Genomic DNA, 19292 nt, shown 5'->3' on the forward strand with positions numbered 1-19292 from the left:
TCCATAACAAAATACGTGGTACAACCTTTTATTCAAATAGAAATAAATATTCGTAAAAGCTTAATTACTAGTTTGGCTGTATAAAAGTAAACAAAGACACCACTACTAAAACCTATTAAAATATGTTTTATTGAATAGATTCAGCTTAAAGACTTTTTCCAAAATGTGGCTGCATATCTGTGTCAAGGTGCAGATTTTCTCAGCACAGAACACTAAAAATAGAATTCTTTTGGAAAAGAAGAGGGTTGTTCCTTCATTTAACTGGAATAAAACTGTCCTCGGAGACAGAGTGTCACTTTAGTCACACAAAAAGAGTGGTTTTTCCACCCGATTTTTACTCTAAAGAAGTTAGACGCTCACATAATCTCCCTCTATAGTCAGTGGAGAGAAACTGTTATCCTCTTAAAGTGTTTACATTTTACTTACAGTTATCCATTCAATTTACCATCAGTTACAAATTTGTGATGAAATTTACCTGTCCCAGCTCCTCATTGAGGTCAGAAGTATTCACCAGTGGTCTCTCCCCTGTATCCTCATCAAACATTTCTTCGTCCCATGTAAGGAAATAAGAACCAAGAAATTTCTGCATTTCCACAGTGACATACATGGATACAGGAATAATGTAGTTGAAAAGAACCATGAATGCAAGGAAGTCTGTAAACGCTCGAAGAAACTGCCGAAGAAACAAGACCAAAATATTGATTTTCAAGTATCATCAAAAATTCAAAGACGACTACATACATTTGCAAATTAATGTTTCTAATAACTTTCAAGCAGTAAGTGACACCATTCACAGCTCAGAGGTCAGCACAGGACTTACATGTTTAATGACTTATATGCGCATGAAGAAGAAAACTTTTTCATTTGAAGCTTTAATTTTGTATTCTTCCATAGAAATATAGGTGGAGAGTACAGTTACACATTATTGTTGTAAAGTTCTAGAGCAATTAATGTGAGTGATTACATAGGAATGGTGAAAAACTGTACGTGAACAAGGAAAACAGTAAAATTCATATGCACAAACTACAAGAAGAAACAAAAGTACAACAATAAATAATGCAAGGATTAGTGGATTATACAGACTTCAGGCAGCTTATCCTTAATCAAATAAAGGGTTTCCTTTCCCTCTCACAATACCAGTACAAGTAGAATATGTACAAATGACTAGGCTAGAGATTTTTTTTCACTGGCAGAGATTGGCTGGAGATACAGACAGACTACTGGGCAGGCTGAAGCAGTGTTACTAGTGCTAATGAGAAACCTCTAAAAGAGCCTAGCTACTCTGTGTTCACAATGCATTTCGGGTCAAGAAGGAACTTTTCGCCCACTTCCCCCATGTCTAAGATTGACAGGATTTGCCTTCTGTAGTGTAGGGCTCATTTCATTACCTAGGATCACAAAGGTATTCTTGCCTCAGTAACTCCTTGCTCCTGCAAGGATGTTAGATGCTGGCAACTCCTGTTGGTCTCTAGTTTTCTCACTTTGCAGCACGCTAGAGTTAGAGGGTTATATAAAACCATAAACTTCTGAGAGGCATTTTAGAGCATGTGGTGAAGTGGTGGGCAATTCCTATAGCAGATTCTTTTGAATAAATATCTGTTATATGATTACCGCTAGTTGTGGGATTCCTTTCAGTCTATACTCCTCTGAAAAAATTTAGGTTTTATTTAGTACCTGTCATCAATGGCAAGAAACCCCAAAATATTTTCTTGTGGATTTGTATACCAAAGCAAAAAACATTTTAAATACTTAACTACTATGTGTTCCTTCAGTTAAATCAGCACATACAGTTTAAGGGCAAAAAGTTAATATACAAGCTTTCCACAAACACACCATCATTGTTGTTAGCCAAAAGAACAGCATTTCATGACTGGTAAACATTCTGTATATAGTTTTCAGTGGGATTCTTATGAATTTAGGGTTTAGTGAAATTTTTTTGATATTTTAATTTTTTCCATACCAGATTTCTTTTCCTTTCTGATTCTGTTTTCTGATTATACCATGGCTCATCACGAAATGGCTCACTCTGCCAGACATACTTCAGGACAGTATTTATTAGTGCTTTACTGATTAGAATACAGAGGTATACAATAAGGAATACATTCATTGATCTAAAAAAAAAATAAAAACAGTAATTCCATTAGTACATAAACTACAGAGTTTATTAAAAGGTTTTATATTTGTATTCAAATCTAATATTTGCTATGAGTCTAACAAGGCTATGATGTTAAATAACTTCTCTACAGTGTTTTCCCAATGGAGAACAAAATCATTTGTGTCCACTTTCTATTTAAAATGTTAACTGCTATAACTATGTGTGAAATGTGTATTAGACATTACCAGACCTACTACATTAGTGAGAAGAATAGCACAGATGGAGTCATAGCAGACTGACTGGGCTTGTGTCAGTAGGCATTATTATGCCATTTCCCTGAACTCACATAAAAACACTTGCATAAGCACTTTTATAGAAATATAAATGCATCTAGAACGTTTTGCTATGTACCTGTAATGGTTTAACTGTTTCTAGAGAGACCTAAGAAAAGAAAGAGCAAGAACACTTCACATTTAAAATGACATTTACATTAATGATGGGCATGAACCAAAAGCCCAGGGTTATACGCCACTAACAACAGGAAGAGATACATCATCGTTGCTCATCATCGTTCTGTGGAAGAGAAGAGCTATCGCTGGTCACTGCATTTTACCTTAATCGATGACATCTTTTTTTCCCACAGGGTTGGATACCTTACTCCGATCTGACAATTTCAAATAGTAGAGCGGAAAATAATCCTCTATATTTTTAAAAATAAACAACCAATGTCAGCTCATCCCTTGAGGATGGCAGCAACTTCCTTTCCCATCGCAGTCTGCCTATATAGAATTTTTTATTTTAGCTAAAACATGGAAAATCTTTCAGAGACAGGCTTTCTGTTATTGCAGTTGGTTCAAACTGAAGTACATCAAAGGAGTTATTTTTACTGAATTCAATGTGTAATCGTAATGAAAAGGAAGGTTAAGATATTGAAGGATATAATCTTGCAAACTATCAGTAGGTATACTCCAACCAGTGAGAGAAAAGTCCTCTGAAGCAGCAATCACATTATGTTTTTTTAATGTATAATAATTCAGTAACAAGAACCTCGTTTTATGTGGGGTTGTACGACTCACGTTATGAGTCACAAGTGAACACAGAAAAACATGAATGTTAAGTCCCTCCACCTCTTTTACTTTAGTCAATGAAACATATACTTCTAGTAAAATAAAAATATTCCCTTTTCCCCCCAGGCAAACATGCAGTTTTCCACCCCCAAAATAAATATCAGAAATTTTACTTTTCTACAGCAGATCGTTTCTGTGATTTTGCCTGGTAATTTAGGGCCATCTTAGTTTCCATGCCGGTGTATATAGCAACACCTAAAATCAGAAAACCTGCTTTAATAAAGACTACACAGTATGATAACTTCTTTAATAAAAGTACAACTCACTAGATTGCTATACCCCATCATTTCTCTAAGTCGCTATAGTCTGAAGAAAAAGAAGACAGATCTGGATGATACTCAAAAACTAGAAATGGCTTTAAAATTTTGGTTTTTAGGGAGGAATATTAAAAAGCATTTATATCCCATTCCAAATTCACAATTCCCAATTCCTAGAATGTTCTCTGATATGTATCAAAGCCAAATCAAACATGAGCTTCAAATAAACCAGCCAGACTTTCTAAGCTCTATTTTTTTGGCTTTAATTTTAGAATCTAAGTCATATGTTATGAAAGACAATTCATCATAGCGTTAAACTACAAGATACACCCAAGAAGAACAATGGAAGACCACCGATTCTGCTCTCTTCAGGAAAACCTAATCAGTCATGAAAAGAACTGTTACATCTTTTGGTACTACCCTATCCCTTTTAACAATATAGATTGGAGACTAAACCTCAGAAGATTAAATACAACAACTAAAAGCAGCTGTAAACAAGAAGATTAATTTAAAGCACATATTAAATCAGCGCCTCTATACCTTACTAAAATAATATAATTTTGGAAGTGGACTGTGTTGGGGTAATGGCAAACATTGCACATGTTAGGCAAACCAGAAACAACCACTCACATATAGGCAGCTTGTATACACAAGTTATCAGCCTGATATACAAGTTAACTCAGATTTTAAAACTACCTTCTCAAATGTATAGAAATACTTACTACAAACTAAATATATTAGTTCACCTATTTTAGAGGACAATTAAAAGCAGAGAGCAAGTTTAAATGAATATATACTTTTTACACTATTTTTGGAGAAGAAACTGCAAGATTTTGATATTCTAGGCTGAGTAGTTCATTGCTATTTATGATCTTTTTTCTTTCAGAAGGGAAGCAATATACAATAGTGGATGCCCATGATTTGTATCCTTGTCCCTTTCATTCCCAGCAAAGAGTGGCTTGACACAACGGAACTACTACTCCCAGCAGGTTTTCTTGCAGAATATATTTAATTCCATGCTTCCTACTTCTGCTAAAATATTCAAAATTTTCGTGGAAGGAAGACAATTCATACACATAAAATACACTGTCTAGTGCAAAAAATAATTTTGAGTCAGAAACTGTTTAACTTGATTTTTTTTGATCAGCCATATTTATACTCCATCGGGAATCTCTCTGCTTTGACAAGTGAGCAAAAGAGATTTAACATTTCTTAACAGGCTCATTAAGTGCCATTGGGACAACACTTTATTTCACAGTGATTGTTCAAAAGACATATATTGACACAAAAAATTTAAGTTGTCTTCACTAATCCTTGAAGATTAAACTATAAATCTCCCCTCCCAAAAAGCCCAGAGTCATTGTCATTGTATATCAGTAATAGCTGCTATACTGTAATTATGGCAACAGTAAAACCTGTAAAAAAGTTGTAAATCAAAAGATTCAATAGAAATTGTGCGCTCAGTAATAGTTCTAGACTTTTAACCTTGTTTGGTGTTTGGTTATTTCTTCAGGAGCCATTCAAATAATCAATGCAGACACTTACCAAAGATTTTTTCTGTGTTCTTTAAGGTGGCTCCTCTAAGAAGCAGATTTTCGGATCCTAATGGCCTATGAAAGATAAGTATTACAAAATATAAATACTTAGACAGAGAAAACAGATCTTAATGGAAGCCGTGCAAAATGGAAAATAAGTTCTACTCAATTAATGTTATTGTGTAACAAAATTAATATTTATAGGCTGTATTTAAAGTCTGTAAGTGAAGGTTTAAGAAATACATAGATGCCTAAGATTAAGCTCATAATGTCACAATTAAAGTCTTGTATTAGCAACCTCACTTTTTAATATATCGAGAAGATAACAGACTTAATTTCTTTCCAGTGTCGAAGGTGAACGCATCTCAGAACCAGGCCACATGTTTAGGTAGCTAAATACTCTCATCTTATTTGTAAGGTGCTTATTTTTGAAAATACTGGTTCAAGTCTTTTTAGTCCTATATGAATTATAGCATCCTGCATGTTAGAAATACTTATTAAAGACAACACATTCTTCTATTTCATTTCAATTAAATGCTGGTACACAATGTACTTACTGTATACTTTTGAAAGCATAAAGATGGACATAATTTATTGAAAAGTGGGAGGAATTAGTGTAAGGAATCCATGCAGTTTAAAATAATAAGACTATTCCGAAGCATGATACGTAATATAAACCACCTTATGAGTGGACTACACTACAAGGACTACTTTACAGATCCACAGCATGCAGAACTGCTTGGCTGATATACTAAACTATCGACAGGCTCTATTTATACAGCAATGGAAAAAAACAAGACATAGCTTTAGTATTTTTTGATGTTATTCAAAGTGTTCTTGTAGTACAAAAAACATAAAACAAAAAACCAGAACCCTGGGGGCCATAATCTTGATGTAAAGCCTGAAAGTAGTTCCATTTAAACCAGCGGAATGTGTTGAATGAATGATTTGGGTCCTAAGACATTATATACCAATATAGTAAAAAATACCAATTGTTCTAATAGTGCTGTTCAAGGAATATAAGTCTTAATGTCATAGTTTTTCTTCTAGTTCACAGTGTTAGACAAAGATCAGTCTATTGCCGGTTTTGATTGAAAAGGAGCATGTGTTTTGGAAAGATATTTTATACTTATTTCCTCTTCCCCTTCCTGCTCAGGTTAATTTCCAAGCAACTTGATTGGTCAGAAGAATCTTTAAAATGAAAGAAACAAAAAGCACTGTTTTAACAGTAGATTAATACAATCTACTATTAAATGATGCATCACATCCTGTGGAAAGGACAGTAGGATCCCCAGGATAGATTGTTACTTGGAAGTAGGCAGCTGTCACTAAAACTGCTCACATGGCCAACACTGTGCGCTGACCCTCACATTACAGGGAGCCACAGGAAACAGTACAGCCCAAAACAGCTGAGAGCTGCATGAACCGCTCTGGCAGATGACAGAGGTCTTTGCATTGCTTTACAGTGCAATCCTACTTATGTTTCCTGAGGGAGCTATGACACTGACATATTTCCCTCCTCCTCTTTGTGTGCTGAGATGGAAAACTACTTATCTATACATAAATTTAGATAAAGAATATTCTTAGCCAGAATGGAGTTATTTCCTACGTGCCGGGGCCTTGGATGTAATGCAAGAGAGAAGCCTTTCCCTCCTATTGCTTTGTTCTCTTTGCTGCTAAGACCTGAACAAAATCAGGTACCGGAAGTCTCTTCTTTGCTGATACAGACCAGATCCTAGGCAGAAAAGACATAAAGAACAGTGCTTCTTTTGTACTGCTTTATTTTTACTTCTCTGTTCGGTGGACTAAGAGTGTCCTGGGCTGCAGACTGTGGCTGGTAACCCTGTTCCTTGGGCACAATACACCTAACTCACTTCAGGATGAAATTCATTTGTGCAGGAAGCAGAGCCTTCCAGGTGCCAGACCAGGAAAACACATCACCCTCTCCTACACTACATATAAAATGCACTTCCTTAGATGTTGCCTTCTTGAATGCGCACAACTGTGGACTTTTGAGACGCATGCACAAATCTCCCCTCGGTAAAACTAAACATGGCATTCGGCATGTTCAATCTCTTCTAGGAAGAAGAAGAAAAAGCGGAGAATGATATATACCTGATGCTAGTCATACTGTATGATGCACTACAAAGACCCAATGCTGATGGGGCAGTACTATCAAAGTACTATCAAAACACCATCAACTTCAGTTACAAACTAAATACACATCAAATAAAACCTGAGGTTGAATAAAGATATAAAAATGTCAAATATGAGAAAGTCAACTGATTAAAAGAGAAAATATATGAAATTACAGTCTGTAAACTTTAAGACAATAGTCTATCAATAAGCCAAGAAAACGCGGTGTTGGTGAAACAAGGCTAATTCTCGTTACTGATACATATTTAACCCTAAAAAGGTTGATATTCTGTGTAAAATAACGGCATTTTACCAACCTTGCAGTAGGCTCATTCCTATCATGGTAAACATTTATTCGACCAACAAATCTACAAGAGAAAACCAGAAGTAGTTTAGCAGCAAAGCTTATATGCATATTATTATATAGATATGTCCCAAAATTTTGATTTTTTTTAAATGTACCTTACAAGGACATGTAATTCTCTCTATACATACAGTATATACACACAAACACACATATGCAAGTATGAAAAAAATCAAATTACTATTACTTTAAAAATCTTTAAGAAGTGTAGGTGAATATGGATTATTTGAGAAATACTTTTTAAAAAGTATTTATTAGAGTGAGCAAATAATTTCAAGTTGAATATGCTCTGATCATCCAAGAAATAAACTAACAAGGAAATCTTTTATTTCTGTAAAATATATTAGATGTTACACTTAAAGTATTAAAGACCATATAGATATTAAAATACACAGAGCAGTAAGTCAACATAAGGTTTGCATATAAAAAGATGTAAAAGATTATCAGGTAATAAATAAATCTGCCAATTAGACCCATTAGCAAGAAATAACAAAAAATATTATTCTCTAAATTATCTGAGGTAAGTAACAGTGTGATTAGAATCCACTATAAAACCTACAATAGAGTTAAAAATAAAACAAAAGCATAAAGGCAACAGACACTTTTCCCTCTGAATATGTCTAAGTACATTTTATCTACACTTGCAATTACACTGTCCAAGTGGGTGCCTCAGACCAAAAGGGGTAAGTCTGATACTAGCATTCTGGACTGCAGAGTAAATTGGAGGAAGTCGATGGGTCTGTTACCATGGAAGGGAAACTCACGTTCAGAGGATGGTGACCTGCTTGCTGAGCGGATGCACACGAAAGCACAACAGAGTACAGCCACACCTAAAGACACCTGAAGTTTGATATGAGGCATCATGATGTAAAGGAGCCACGTGTCTTTGGAAAGAAAGAAGATCCAGCACTGGACATCTGTACTGTCCCTGCAATCAGCCTGAATTCAGCCAGAGTTCAAGATGCCTAAAAATCCCATTCTTAAGGCATGCAGTTAAAACGCATTGCTAAGTTGGTCCTACAGCCCTTCAAGGAAGGAGCTTGAGATGTCTTCTTTCTCCTGTTATCATACAAGGGCAGATGGGATATCCAGAGATCCCTCAAAGCACCAGGCAACTGTCCATCAGCCAGAGACGTGTTCTCTGAAGTTACTGCAAGCAGTGCATCTGGGTTTTCTGCTAGGAATATCAGCTGAGGTGCCCTAGGGAGCCTTGAGGGAACTCTTGCAGGAGATGGATGGCTAATATGAATTGGGCTCACTCTGGTACCACTTTAACCATATAGATTCAGCCAGGATCTTTTCCTGATGACACTCTTATAATTTATTGGTAGGGTACTTTAAATGACATAGATAACAATTATTTTCTTACTTATAAAGGTCAGGCTGAGGTTGTTCACATTCAATGGTAGCATGTAGTGCATCAATTTCTTGTTCATTGTGAAATGCTTTTGTATCTTGAACAGCAAAGTAAGTCTGGAATGAATAGAAAGGTGCAAATAAGACAAACATAATGACATATACAGGTTACTAATCTGCAGATATTCACACTTCAGTTCAGTGTGAAGTATATTTATTAGCTTCTACATAAGACCTCATATTTCAAATAAGATACAACTTCAAATGTTTCCATTTGGGCACCTTCTTACATTATTTGTATAAATCCCTGCAGTGTCTCACAAATCAGGTTACCTTGAAAGCGCACAGAAACAACAAAAGCTTGTGCATTATCTCTGTAATCTGCATGCCTATACTGAGCACAGGCAAAACTACAAATTACTGTCTTTTAAAACTTCTCATAAAACAATGGAACATTAAGAAAAATGAAGAATTCAACTGGCAGAAACTTAAAATTACACAAGTGAGTATATCTGCTTGCACATACACGCATGAAGTTATAATGTAGTCTATGTAAAAAGTTAAAGGTAAGCTTTGATTTAAAAAGAAAATGCATAACACTTTATTACTTTATGACTGGATTCACCATCCAAACTAGCTGTTGTAACAAAACAGGTTCCATCCCCTCTACTACTTGATAGAAATATTAAGTCACATGGGAACGTTTCATCTTCTTTTACCATCACAATATCTCCAACCTAAGAAAAAAAAACAAATAAAACACATTTGTTATTTATGTCAAGTCCAAATTTCAGATTTCAAGAACAAAATTCTAGGTTCACTCAAATCTCTTGAAAAATCATTAATTTTATTTACACCAGGATTTTACCACCAGAGTAAAGAACTACAGAGGTATCTCTCAAAACTAGAATTACACCCTGTGGAATGAATAAGAGGATTACCGTGTACTAGCTTTCCTCTGAAAATCTCAAATCATTTTATAGATAATGTCTTATTATCCTTTACAACATTATTTGAGGTGTGAAAGATACCATCCTCACTGTTTCAAAAAGAGCTTGAGGTTTGAGGTACTCTTATCGGCTCTTGAGAATCAAGCATCAAGCTCATTCAGTTACCCATAGCTACAGACATCCCTTTGCACACAAATGTTCGCTATGCCTGTCTCTCATATCATTTAGTTCTTTGAAATATGATCTCTGAAAAGCAAGGCAGGGGAGAAATGGAGAAAATATAGCTAACACATTACTTAATGTAATACAAATTCCAGTTATCCTGTACGTTATTATTTGTATTTGGGATGGATAACTGTTGAGGCACACACATGTAGTGTTCAGCCTATGATTTCTTAATTGTTTTTTATTACTTGGAAAGCCAAGGCAGAAGCTATTTCACTCAAAGGGAAAGGTCACAGCAGGAAGGCCAAATAGGACAAAGCAGAAAAAGATATTCCTAACAAAGATATTAGAAATAAAGAAATAACAAACAAATATCTATCAGTTTTGCTAAGTTATAAAAATAAATAAGGATGACAAGTTCATCTGCTTACAAAAAAATTACAGACATTGATTTCTGAATACAACCTTCAAAACACCAGGAAGGGTATTTAGAGGAAATCAGAAGCCCAATGGAAAGGCTGTGATTTGACAAGCAATATGTTGCATTCTGAATATGCTGTATTTTCTCTACAAGAAATAGGACAAAGTGATAGGGTTGTCTACGATAATCAGGCTTAAAGAAGTTATTAATTTGTTACCTACAGAGAACCAAAAATGGAGAGAAGACAAAAGACAAATCATGAGTGAAACACTCCAAGTTAAAAAATGGAAAATGAACAGTTATGATGAAGGAGTTAACAAAACAAGGATAAAGCAGAAACATCTGTAGCTTTTAAAAATATTTTATTCAGAGGTATTCAATTAAGAATCAGTATATCTTAGGTATAATATCTGTGAAATGTAGTAGGTACTACAATGTTTTCTACATGGCATTTCTGTAAAATTTATTTTACAAGAAGTATGATGTAAAGCCTGACTCCTAAAAGCTGTTAAGTCATAGTTACTTACTCTTAATTTTCGGCTTTGCTTTCTAACCAGTTTACCATGTTGAATGAAATGAACAGGGCATTGGTTCATTGCATTGTCAGCTTTATGTCGAAGCCAATCTTCATAACCCTAGAAAACAGTGAAATGGATCGACGGTGATGCACATTTAGCTATAAAGACACAGAACAGATCTATCTCGCAAGAAAAATTTTTACAATGATCCTTGAGCAAAATAAAGAAGAAAAATAAAAGATTCTCACAAGAATGAATGAAATTGTGATACATATGTCACTAATACAGTCATGTTGGACATATGTGAAAAAGAGCACTTACAGTTACAATTAGTTAACAAAAATACATATTTTAATGAAGATATTTTGATGAACAAGGGTGTTTACAATGTAGAGAGCAGTTCCTAGTGTTTAAGCGATTGTTTCTTCCTCTTAGGCTATTGACTCTTGAGTAAGTGTACGTACAAAAGTTGTTGCTCAGAAGATAAAATGTAGAAAATAATGTACTTTGGAAGGCTTGGACTCCATATTGAAAGATGATAAGGTAAGGGTATGACTGAAGGCGGTCATATTTCATGACTGCTTTACAATTATGTTGAACACTTTAGCCCTATGTACAACATATCAATCCTCAAGAACATTGCTTGAGGAAGAGACTTTGCAGACTAACCAATTTGGATTGCTGAATTATCCTATCAATTTGTGATGTTATACCAACAGACAAAGTAAAGGATAGGGAACTTGCCATTCAAAACATCCTGCGCTGGGCTAAAGATCGTGATTGACAAAGACACTAATGGGAAGAGATGGAAAATGCTACTTGTATGCCATAGAAATTTTACATCTAATTCTCTTAGGCACATTTGAAAATCCAGCATAGAACACAAGTATCACTACCCTAAACGCACTCGGAGATAAGCCAGAATTAATGGAGTCTTTACAGCTTTAGTGTAATATTCTTCCAGGAACTGGTACAGCTGTTTAAGCAGGCCCCAAAGTCTAAATCCGTTGTGTCAGGACAGACTTAAGGAGATACAATTGTAGTCCTATGCACAACATGTCATAATCTAGGCTTTGTTTGACTCCTGTCAAACTGCAGTGAGAGATTGTGAAGGGTAACATCCTCAGAGCGGGAGAGCCTCGCCTAAAATGCTAGCTATTGCATTTACCAAACCTCTGCTCATCAGCAAGATCTGAATTCTACCGCAAAGTACAGTCAACTGTGTGTAGCCAGTAGCATGAAGAAATAAAAACATTGGTTTTTATAGTTTATTTGAAAACTAATGAACAATAAATTTGCATCTATCATAAAGACAATGAAGTACCAACGGTGGTAATCAGTTATCCTATTCAGGGCCAATCAAAATTACCCCTTTTTTTAATTCATTGTTTCAATCGTCATAGTTTTGGAGCACGACCAAAGGTAGGTAAGGAATACAGAATCTCCATGTAAGTTTTGAGCTACAATGTGGAGCGTTCTGACATAGGAATTTCTGACACAGGATATTCAACTTCACAATCAGTCCACCAAATAATATATTATTTTTGAAGTATAGCATGAGAGATCTTTCTTATGCCCATATAAAGCGCTAACTCCTTCGAGTGGACAGGCAAAAGATTATGAACATCAAGCTGCTTGCACAAATTTTCCTAACACGTTTACATCCCATTCACTTATTCTATTTCCTTTAAGAAAGAAATGGTTGATGTGTGGACCTAAAGATCCAGTGAAGACTGAACCATGAAACAGAACTCACTGTGCCATTGCGCTCTTACACTGATAGCTGTCCTGCAGGAGCAATTATGATTAGATTGGACTGAAGTCAACAAGCACAATAAACAACAGAACCACTGTAAAGACCATTATTTGTGACTATTACTTTAGGAGCCCGCAGTTTTAGAAACTACTCTGTGCCTATGGTGAGACGCCACAGTAAATGCAAATGAAGAGCACTGTAGCCACACAATGCAAAGCACTGCTCACAAACTCACTTGCTAGTTCAGATTTAGTAACATTTTGGATGAAATAACTTTGTACTGGCAGGCTTTATGCCAGGTCAGGTATTCCTGCAGCTGGCCTGAAACCAGTAAGTCAACAAATTCTGCTCTGGTAAAACCAGCGGAGGTGGAATCATATGCTCATACTTGATCCAGATCAATAGCGGAAGCCCTGATAATGAACAGATCTGACAGTCCTGATTGCAGTACGCCTGCCATGGATTAAAGCATTCTATAATCACCTTAGATTAATTGATTTCAATGAGATTCAATCTACATTTAAGTGCTCACACTAACCAGCACCACTGCAGTATTAGGATTCTAGGTGGAAAACTACCACAACCCATTACTTTTGATACTACTAACTTAAAAGTGAAATGGCAGTTCAGTTTCTTACCAACATAATGCAATTCTACTTGAACAGAACAACTTTTATTAGGATCTTTTAAACTCACTTGGCAAGAACTGATTTGTAAAAATCACTTCAATTTTGTAGATTAATTTTCCAATTAAATGGGAGGAACTACTATAACATATACTCAGTACTAATCTGTAGGAAGTACTGCAGCTACCATTATAAACTGCAATTATAACCAAAATATAGTGAAGATTTCAGCCAAAATAATTTTTATTATCTGTTCATACTGTAAAGGCTAAGGACATCTTAAAGCTAAAAGCAGATTTATCTTACAAACTTCTGTAGTTCTTACTAACCTCATTTTGAATCATTATGGAAAAAGGTTAATAGGATGTGGACTACTATTTAGAAACAAACAGAAAAAAGTCAAAGCGTGCTAAGTAAACACAATAATGAAAATGATAGCTTGGAACACAGGAACGCTGAACTTATAAAATAATTTCGAAGCTGCTGTTGAACATCAAGGAAAGACATCATCATTTAGCAACCAACTGCTACTTTAACTACAGAAACAAAAAAAAATACTCTCCGAAAGTTCACCAAAATCATTTGTTAGGGACAGCCCTAAGACAGTGTGACATAAAAAAGCAGGGAAAAAACGAAATATAAAATAAATAAAGTATCTCACCTGTTTGATAGCTGTTACAGTGATGACAAATAAAAGTGGAAGTCCACTTGTAACAGGACTAGTAGGGGTATCAATAATCAACTGTAACAAAAGGAACAAATATTTTCTGGTTCTATTTTTGTGAATGTGAACAGTCAATTTTTCAAGCAAAATGTTTCAAGTAATCTTTTAGCCAATATGCAACCGAGCACCAAGGACATTTAATTAAGAAGAGCAGTATTCTAATTCTATTTTAAGAAAATATATAACACTAGCAAAAATTGAAAAATTATAACTATAAGCTATGATAAGCTATAATAAGCTATATAATAAGACATATTTATATCACATTTGCATATCACATTTGATATCAGCTATTTAGATTTTTCTTCAAATAGTGCTCATGAAAAACACACACAAAATTCACTTCAAAATAGGGACTTACAGGACTGAAACTTTTTTCATGAAAGAGGAGTTAATAAAGTGATATTTCTTTTGGAAAGACCCATCTCTAACCATCTTGTCAGGGTAGTTTATTAGATGACTAACTGCTACAGCTTTTCTTCAATCAGCATACCTCACTGCAATTCGGAAGAGCCCAGAAATTTATTGAAAAATGGGGATAGCTTACCTGAACAAGAAAAATGATGAGAAAATAAAAGTTAGCTATTCTTCTGAATTGCTCAAACAAATTTTTCGGTACAAAGTTCCAAAACGTGTACTGAAAACGAATGCAAAGATTTTCAGTGTTTGTGAGAGAGATTATTATTTACACTTCACACTCTAAAAAAAATCAAACAAACTCCTAATTCATAACCCAAGATTAAATACAACAAAAATATTGGATAATAGCTTTGTTACTTTATTTAATATATTTACTGAAATGGAACTTTAAATAGCAGTCACATATTCTTGGAATCACATTAATTGCTTCAGACAGGTTTTTCTCAACTGTGGCAATCTTGGTACTATGTGCTGAAATTGGTTTTTTAATAACAACAGCGCTCATTCAGATATTTAGTTACAGAATGGTTCATTTAAAGCTATCAAAGGATTTAAAAAACATTTTAGTCATCCTATTTCTAATAGTGCTTTTAATTCACTTCCAATTTGTAGGTATGACTTGTGGAGGTAGGTGGCATTCTGAGTGTTAACTACGCACAGATAGCAAGTTGGGGAACAAGTAAAAGTTGTCAGCCCCTCTTTTGTTCCCTGGCATTAACATAAAACATACTCCTCACAATAAACTACATTGAATAAAAGTATATCACTGTATTTTTCTACTGATCTTATAAATAGTTGAAGTTCAGTGAAACGAGCTGAGGTACAGTATATAAAAGTATAAACAGAAACTGTAAAAACCTCAAAGAAAAAAAACATAGAAAAGTGAGAGAGAAAGGACCGTAGGAGGTCATCTAGCCCTCTCCCTTGCCCTGCAGCAGATTCGATTATGTGCTTTTCATTACACAGCTCACTCTGTAGCTCCAAAAACTGCATCAGAGTATTGCACATCAGAACATATGGGAAAATGCCAGCTAAAACTGTGTAAAATGTGTGAAAAATGGGTTAAGAAAACTAACACTATATCACCTTATTATCCAAATTATCATTTGGCACCTAATAAAATGTCAACTCCAGTGTAACTTTCATTTCAAAGAAGAAGGCCTGAGAAGCTTCAACAAATTATTTCTTCTGCTACAAATGTGCCTTCTCTGTTCTTGGTAGACTGCACTGATAATTGCTGACATGCACATTATACCACTCATTATATTACTTCTGAATTTCACCCTGAAAGCAAAGACAGCTAGAGCTCTAAAAGGGAAGCACCTCTATTCTATCTAAAAACGAGGTGCAACCCTGAGAAGCAGGGTTTATTTGCACATACAACCCCTACTATGCAGGATAATCTTTTTACTTGTTTTGGGTTAAATGCCATACCTGTCTAGGACATAAGAATGAAATGTTCTTTTCCTTACGATGGGCCAAAAATCAGTACATATAAATATAAATGTTCCCTAAGTAAACACTTACCCTGCTTAAGAGTTACCTCAAAACCCATGGAGGCACACATGCAACAGCTGGAAAGTCAGGTGCTGCTGTCTTACAGTCAGAATTCTTTCCATCAGACTGGAATGCTATTTGCACTGCGCCTACCTCTCTACTTGTGTTGGCTGAAGAATTTCAAAACAGGGCTGGTTAGACTAGATTAGGAGTTTTGCTTGCACAACAGTCCCGATCATTTAAAGCTGCTGCTGTGATATGTGACGGTACAGAGAAGGAAGATCCCACTCATAATGATTTCAGCCTAGTAGTTAGTGACAAGGACAACAGCAGCAGTAAGGTATCTTTTTCCTTACAATCTTAGAGCTATATTCAGAGAGAGGTTTAAATGCTGATGGTGATGCACAGACAGAAAACAAAACATGAATTAGCAGATTCTCAGCTGAAAGATAATTTCTATGCAGGACTGTAGAGCATCTGGAGTTTTGACTTTCAGTTTTAATTTATGAACAAATAAAATAATTTTTATATTAACATTTTTCAGTTGTCTTTATGAAGCACAATTCAAATTTCACAATTTTCCAAATGAAAAAATCCTGCTTACATTCTGAACTGTTGTGATCTCACTGGCACTCTTAATGGCTACACACAGCAACAAAGCTCTTGTTGGTGGGTTTTGTATATGTGGTTACACTAGGCATGGAGATTGCAAACCACAACCGAGACTTCAAAAATACATGCTATTTTCTTATTTCTGTATTCACTACTATCAAAACTCCAGATTTCTTCTAAAATTTCCGAAAACAACATGCACAAAGTCACTGCAGTCTAACATAACTTAAACTGACAATTCCATTCATGGGAAAAAAGGGGTCAAATCAATCACAGCTTGAAATGAAGCTATTCAAATTTGCGATTGTTGCCTGGTGAGGCATCACGGCTTTTGAGGCACAACTAGAGGGAACATGCTAGGTCTACGCTTAGAAGAATAAATCTTAGGACTGTGGAAAGACTTCTGACCTTTTTCTCTATGTTGTTGCTACTCCAGTGTTAAGAAAACCTCAGAAGAGGTGAAAGAAGCAAAGAAAATGTCATCATGGGAAAGCACAACGTAATCACTACTGCTAAACAAAAGAGGTTGCTAAAGAGAGGTTCTTTGAATTCACCATTTTTTATTAGGAAAAGTCTTTGTTACTTTTGGCCACTACAGTTTGACAAACAGTATAAGGTTCAAACCAGCTCTCTATTGTAAAAATGTGAACTCCAGAAAGCCTTGTAAATTGTCATTTAAAGTGCCATATTCAGTGCCATATTCAGTTATTTCATATGCTGCAAATAATGGTATGTAAGAAGAAATCAGTTATAATAATTCCATATTTCCAACATTGATTATCAGGAAAATTGTCTCTGTTTTCTAATCTTATGCATTTGCTTCATTATGAATCTCTGCCTGCACTGAAGGTAAAATGAATAGATGTTTCAGTGAAAACTTTTGCTTACCTTTTTCTCTGCTTAGCAGTTTTGATATAACAAGTGTTTTTCCATGGTTTCACTGCTAAATTTTGATGATTCACACAAGTTCCCCAAGAGACTATTCATAAAGTAAAAATACAATCTTTTAAGCAGTAACTTCCTGTTTAAATCTCCCATATGCTAACTTAATTAAATGTATGGTGGCAGCATGCTGCTGTCAGATCAGATATTTAAAATACCAGATTGAGGAAGCCAAGTTAAATAGCTAAAACAAAAATCTGTAAAAAGGTCTGAACATTCACCTTTACCCTAAGTATCTGATCCTCCTCACAATCCAACCTCAGTTCACTACTTTCCCGGTCAAGCGCTGGGTCTCCCCTTTACTGCAAAACCTAACCTTTGGGCAGCATCTCTTCTGTCTAAGTATATTTGAATAGCCTGGGAGCAGACAATTTTTGCAGTTTGAGAGGTGTTGCTTTAAATAGGCATTTCTTAAAAACAGAGAACTTCCTGAAACTTTCATTTACCCTGACAGGTTTTTAGCAATTTTTATTAATTATACTGGATTTAACACATACAAAGTACAACTTTACCCTGCCCATTCTTCTTCAAAGCAGTAACACTTTATGAAGGATTTTAAGCAGGAAAGGAAAAGCACCAAAATGTCTAGACAAACCTAAATATGTATTAATTATTTAGCTAGAGGCTGATGCACATTCTCACAAAGTAAAATGTGACCACAGCTAACAGGACTTAACCTTATCACAGTATTCTCAATCTAGGGTTGCAGGTAGCATTTTTAATTTGGATTTATTCATGAAAATACTGTAATTAGCCACAGAAATCCAAACACTTAAATTGTAACCTTCAGCTAAAACCTTGAAGGGAGCTGAAGCAAGAAGGAAATTTGAGAATGGCCTGTATCTATGTAAATGTAACAGCCCTCATTTCCATCCAGTAGAACAATACTTCCCACTGTTCATCAAGTCTTGTATCATTGTTGGCTTGCGCTGCACTCTATTTCCTGCAGAAGGGCATTACAAATATTACCTGACTGGTATACATACTCTTACCGACGCATCACAAACATTAAAAGCATTAACTGAAAATATTTAAATATCTGACTGTTGATTCTCTTAACTGCTAGCGTTCATGCTGCTCAGAGAATGAGACGAACTCAGAATGCCAGTTCCAAACAAATGTTTAGTTGTGCTAAAATATTACAATTATCATGATGTAGCAGCACCAACAACACTTACTACAGGAATATCTGGCCTACGAAACGAAGGCTAGCAACGCTTGTACTGCTCTAGTCTAATTTCTTCATGTTTTGGCGTTGGCAGCCAAATGATCCTTGAAAGTTGAGAGAAAAAAGAAAGAGAAAGAGATTTAAAGAGACATAGGAAGAATGAGAGTGAGACAGGCATCTCCAGATACCAGCATTTTAATCTTCAATTTCTCAAAAAACTACCAAGTAGAAAATTAAAATTTAAAAAAATCTTTACCTTTCAGTTAAGAAATATCAGAAAACAATGAAAACCTGAAGGAATATCAATTGCAAGAATGGAATTAAGACCCTTAAAATTCTCTAAATTAAATAAAATTGTCAGTGCTCTGATCCACACAATTATACACCCGTGGATGATAGAGGAGCCTGGAACAAAAGAGTAGATGCAGAAAGTCTTTAAAAGTCGCTGCAGAAAACTATGGATTATCATCCAGCAATGGAAACAGCATGGATAGAAATTAAAGAATTCAGTTTTATTAATGACCTAGAAAGAGACACTATTGGCTACGTTAAGGCAGAGATCACTTTCATTTCTGAAAAGACATGTTGCCTCGACTTCAGCTTTACTAAGCTTTCCAAACAAA

The 19292-nt window shown here is 35.2% G+C and overlaps 1 protein-coding gene across 8 annotated transcripts in view; it reads right to left on the reverse strand.

The window, feature by feature from the left end:
* ATP11A (ATPase phospholipid transporting 11A) overlaps positions 1 to 19292 on the reverse strand; it is a 142787-nt gene that overhangs the window by 40188 nt on the left and 83307 nt on the right. For all 8 annotated transcript variants that reach the window (XM_068926809.1, XM_068926847.1, XM_068926840.1 and 5 more), the window contains exons 3-12: positions 14578 to 14667; positions 13968 to 14048; positions 10934 to 11041; positions 9479 to 9607; positions 8884 to 8987; positions 7468 to 7518; positions 5025 to 5089; positions 3336 to 3417; positions 1961 to 2111; positions 476 to 673 (exon numbers count right to left, since the gene is read on the reverse strand). In XM_068926809.1, the coding sequence (XP_068782910.1) occupies positions 476 to 673; positions 1961 to 2111; positions 3336 to 3417; positions 5025 to 5089; positions 7468 to 7518; positions 8884 to 8987; positions 9479 to 9607; positions 10934 to 11041; positions 13968 to 14048; positions 14578 to 14667 (1059 nt within the window). The remainder of the gene's footprint in view (positions 1 to 475; positions 674 to 1960; positions 2112 to 3335; positions 3418 to 5024; positions 5090 to 7467; positions 7519 to 8883; positions 8988 to 9478; positions 9608 to 10933; positions 11042 to 13967; positions 14049 to 14577; positions 14668 to 19292) is intronic.

This window comes from Struthio camelus, chromosome 1 (genome assembly GCF_040807025.1).
Source record: "Struthio camelus isolate bStrCam1 chromosome 1, bStrCam1.hap1, whole genome shotgun sequence".
Classification (NCBI taxonomy): Eukaryota; Metazoa; Chordata; class Aves; order Struthioniformes; family Struthionidae; genus Struthio; species Struthio camelus.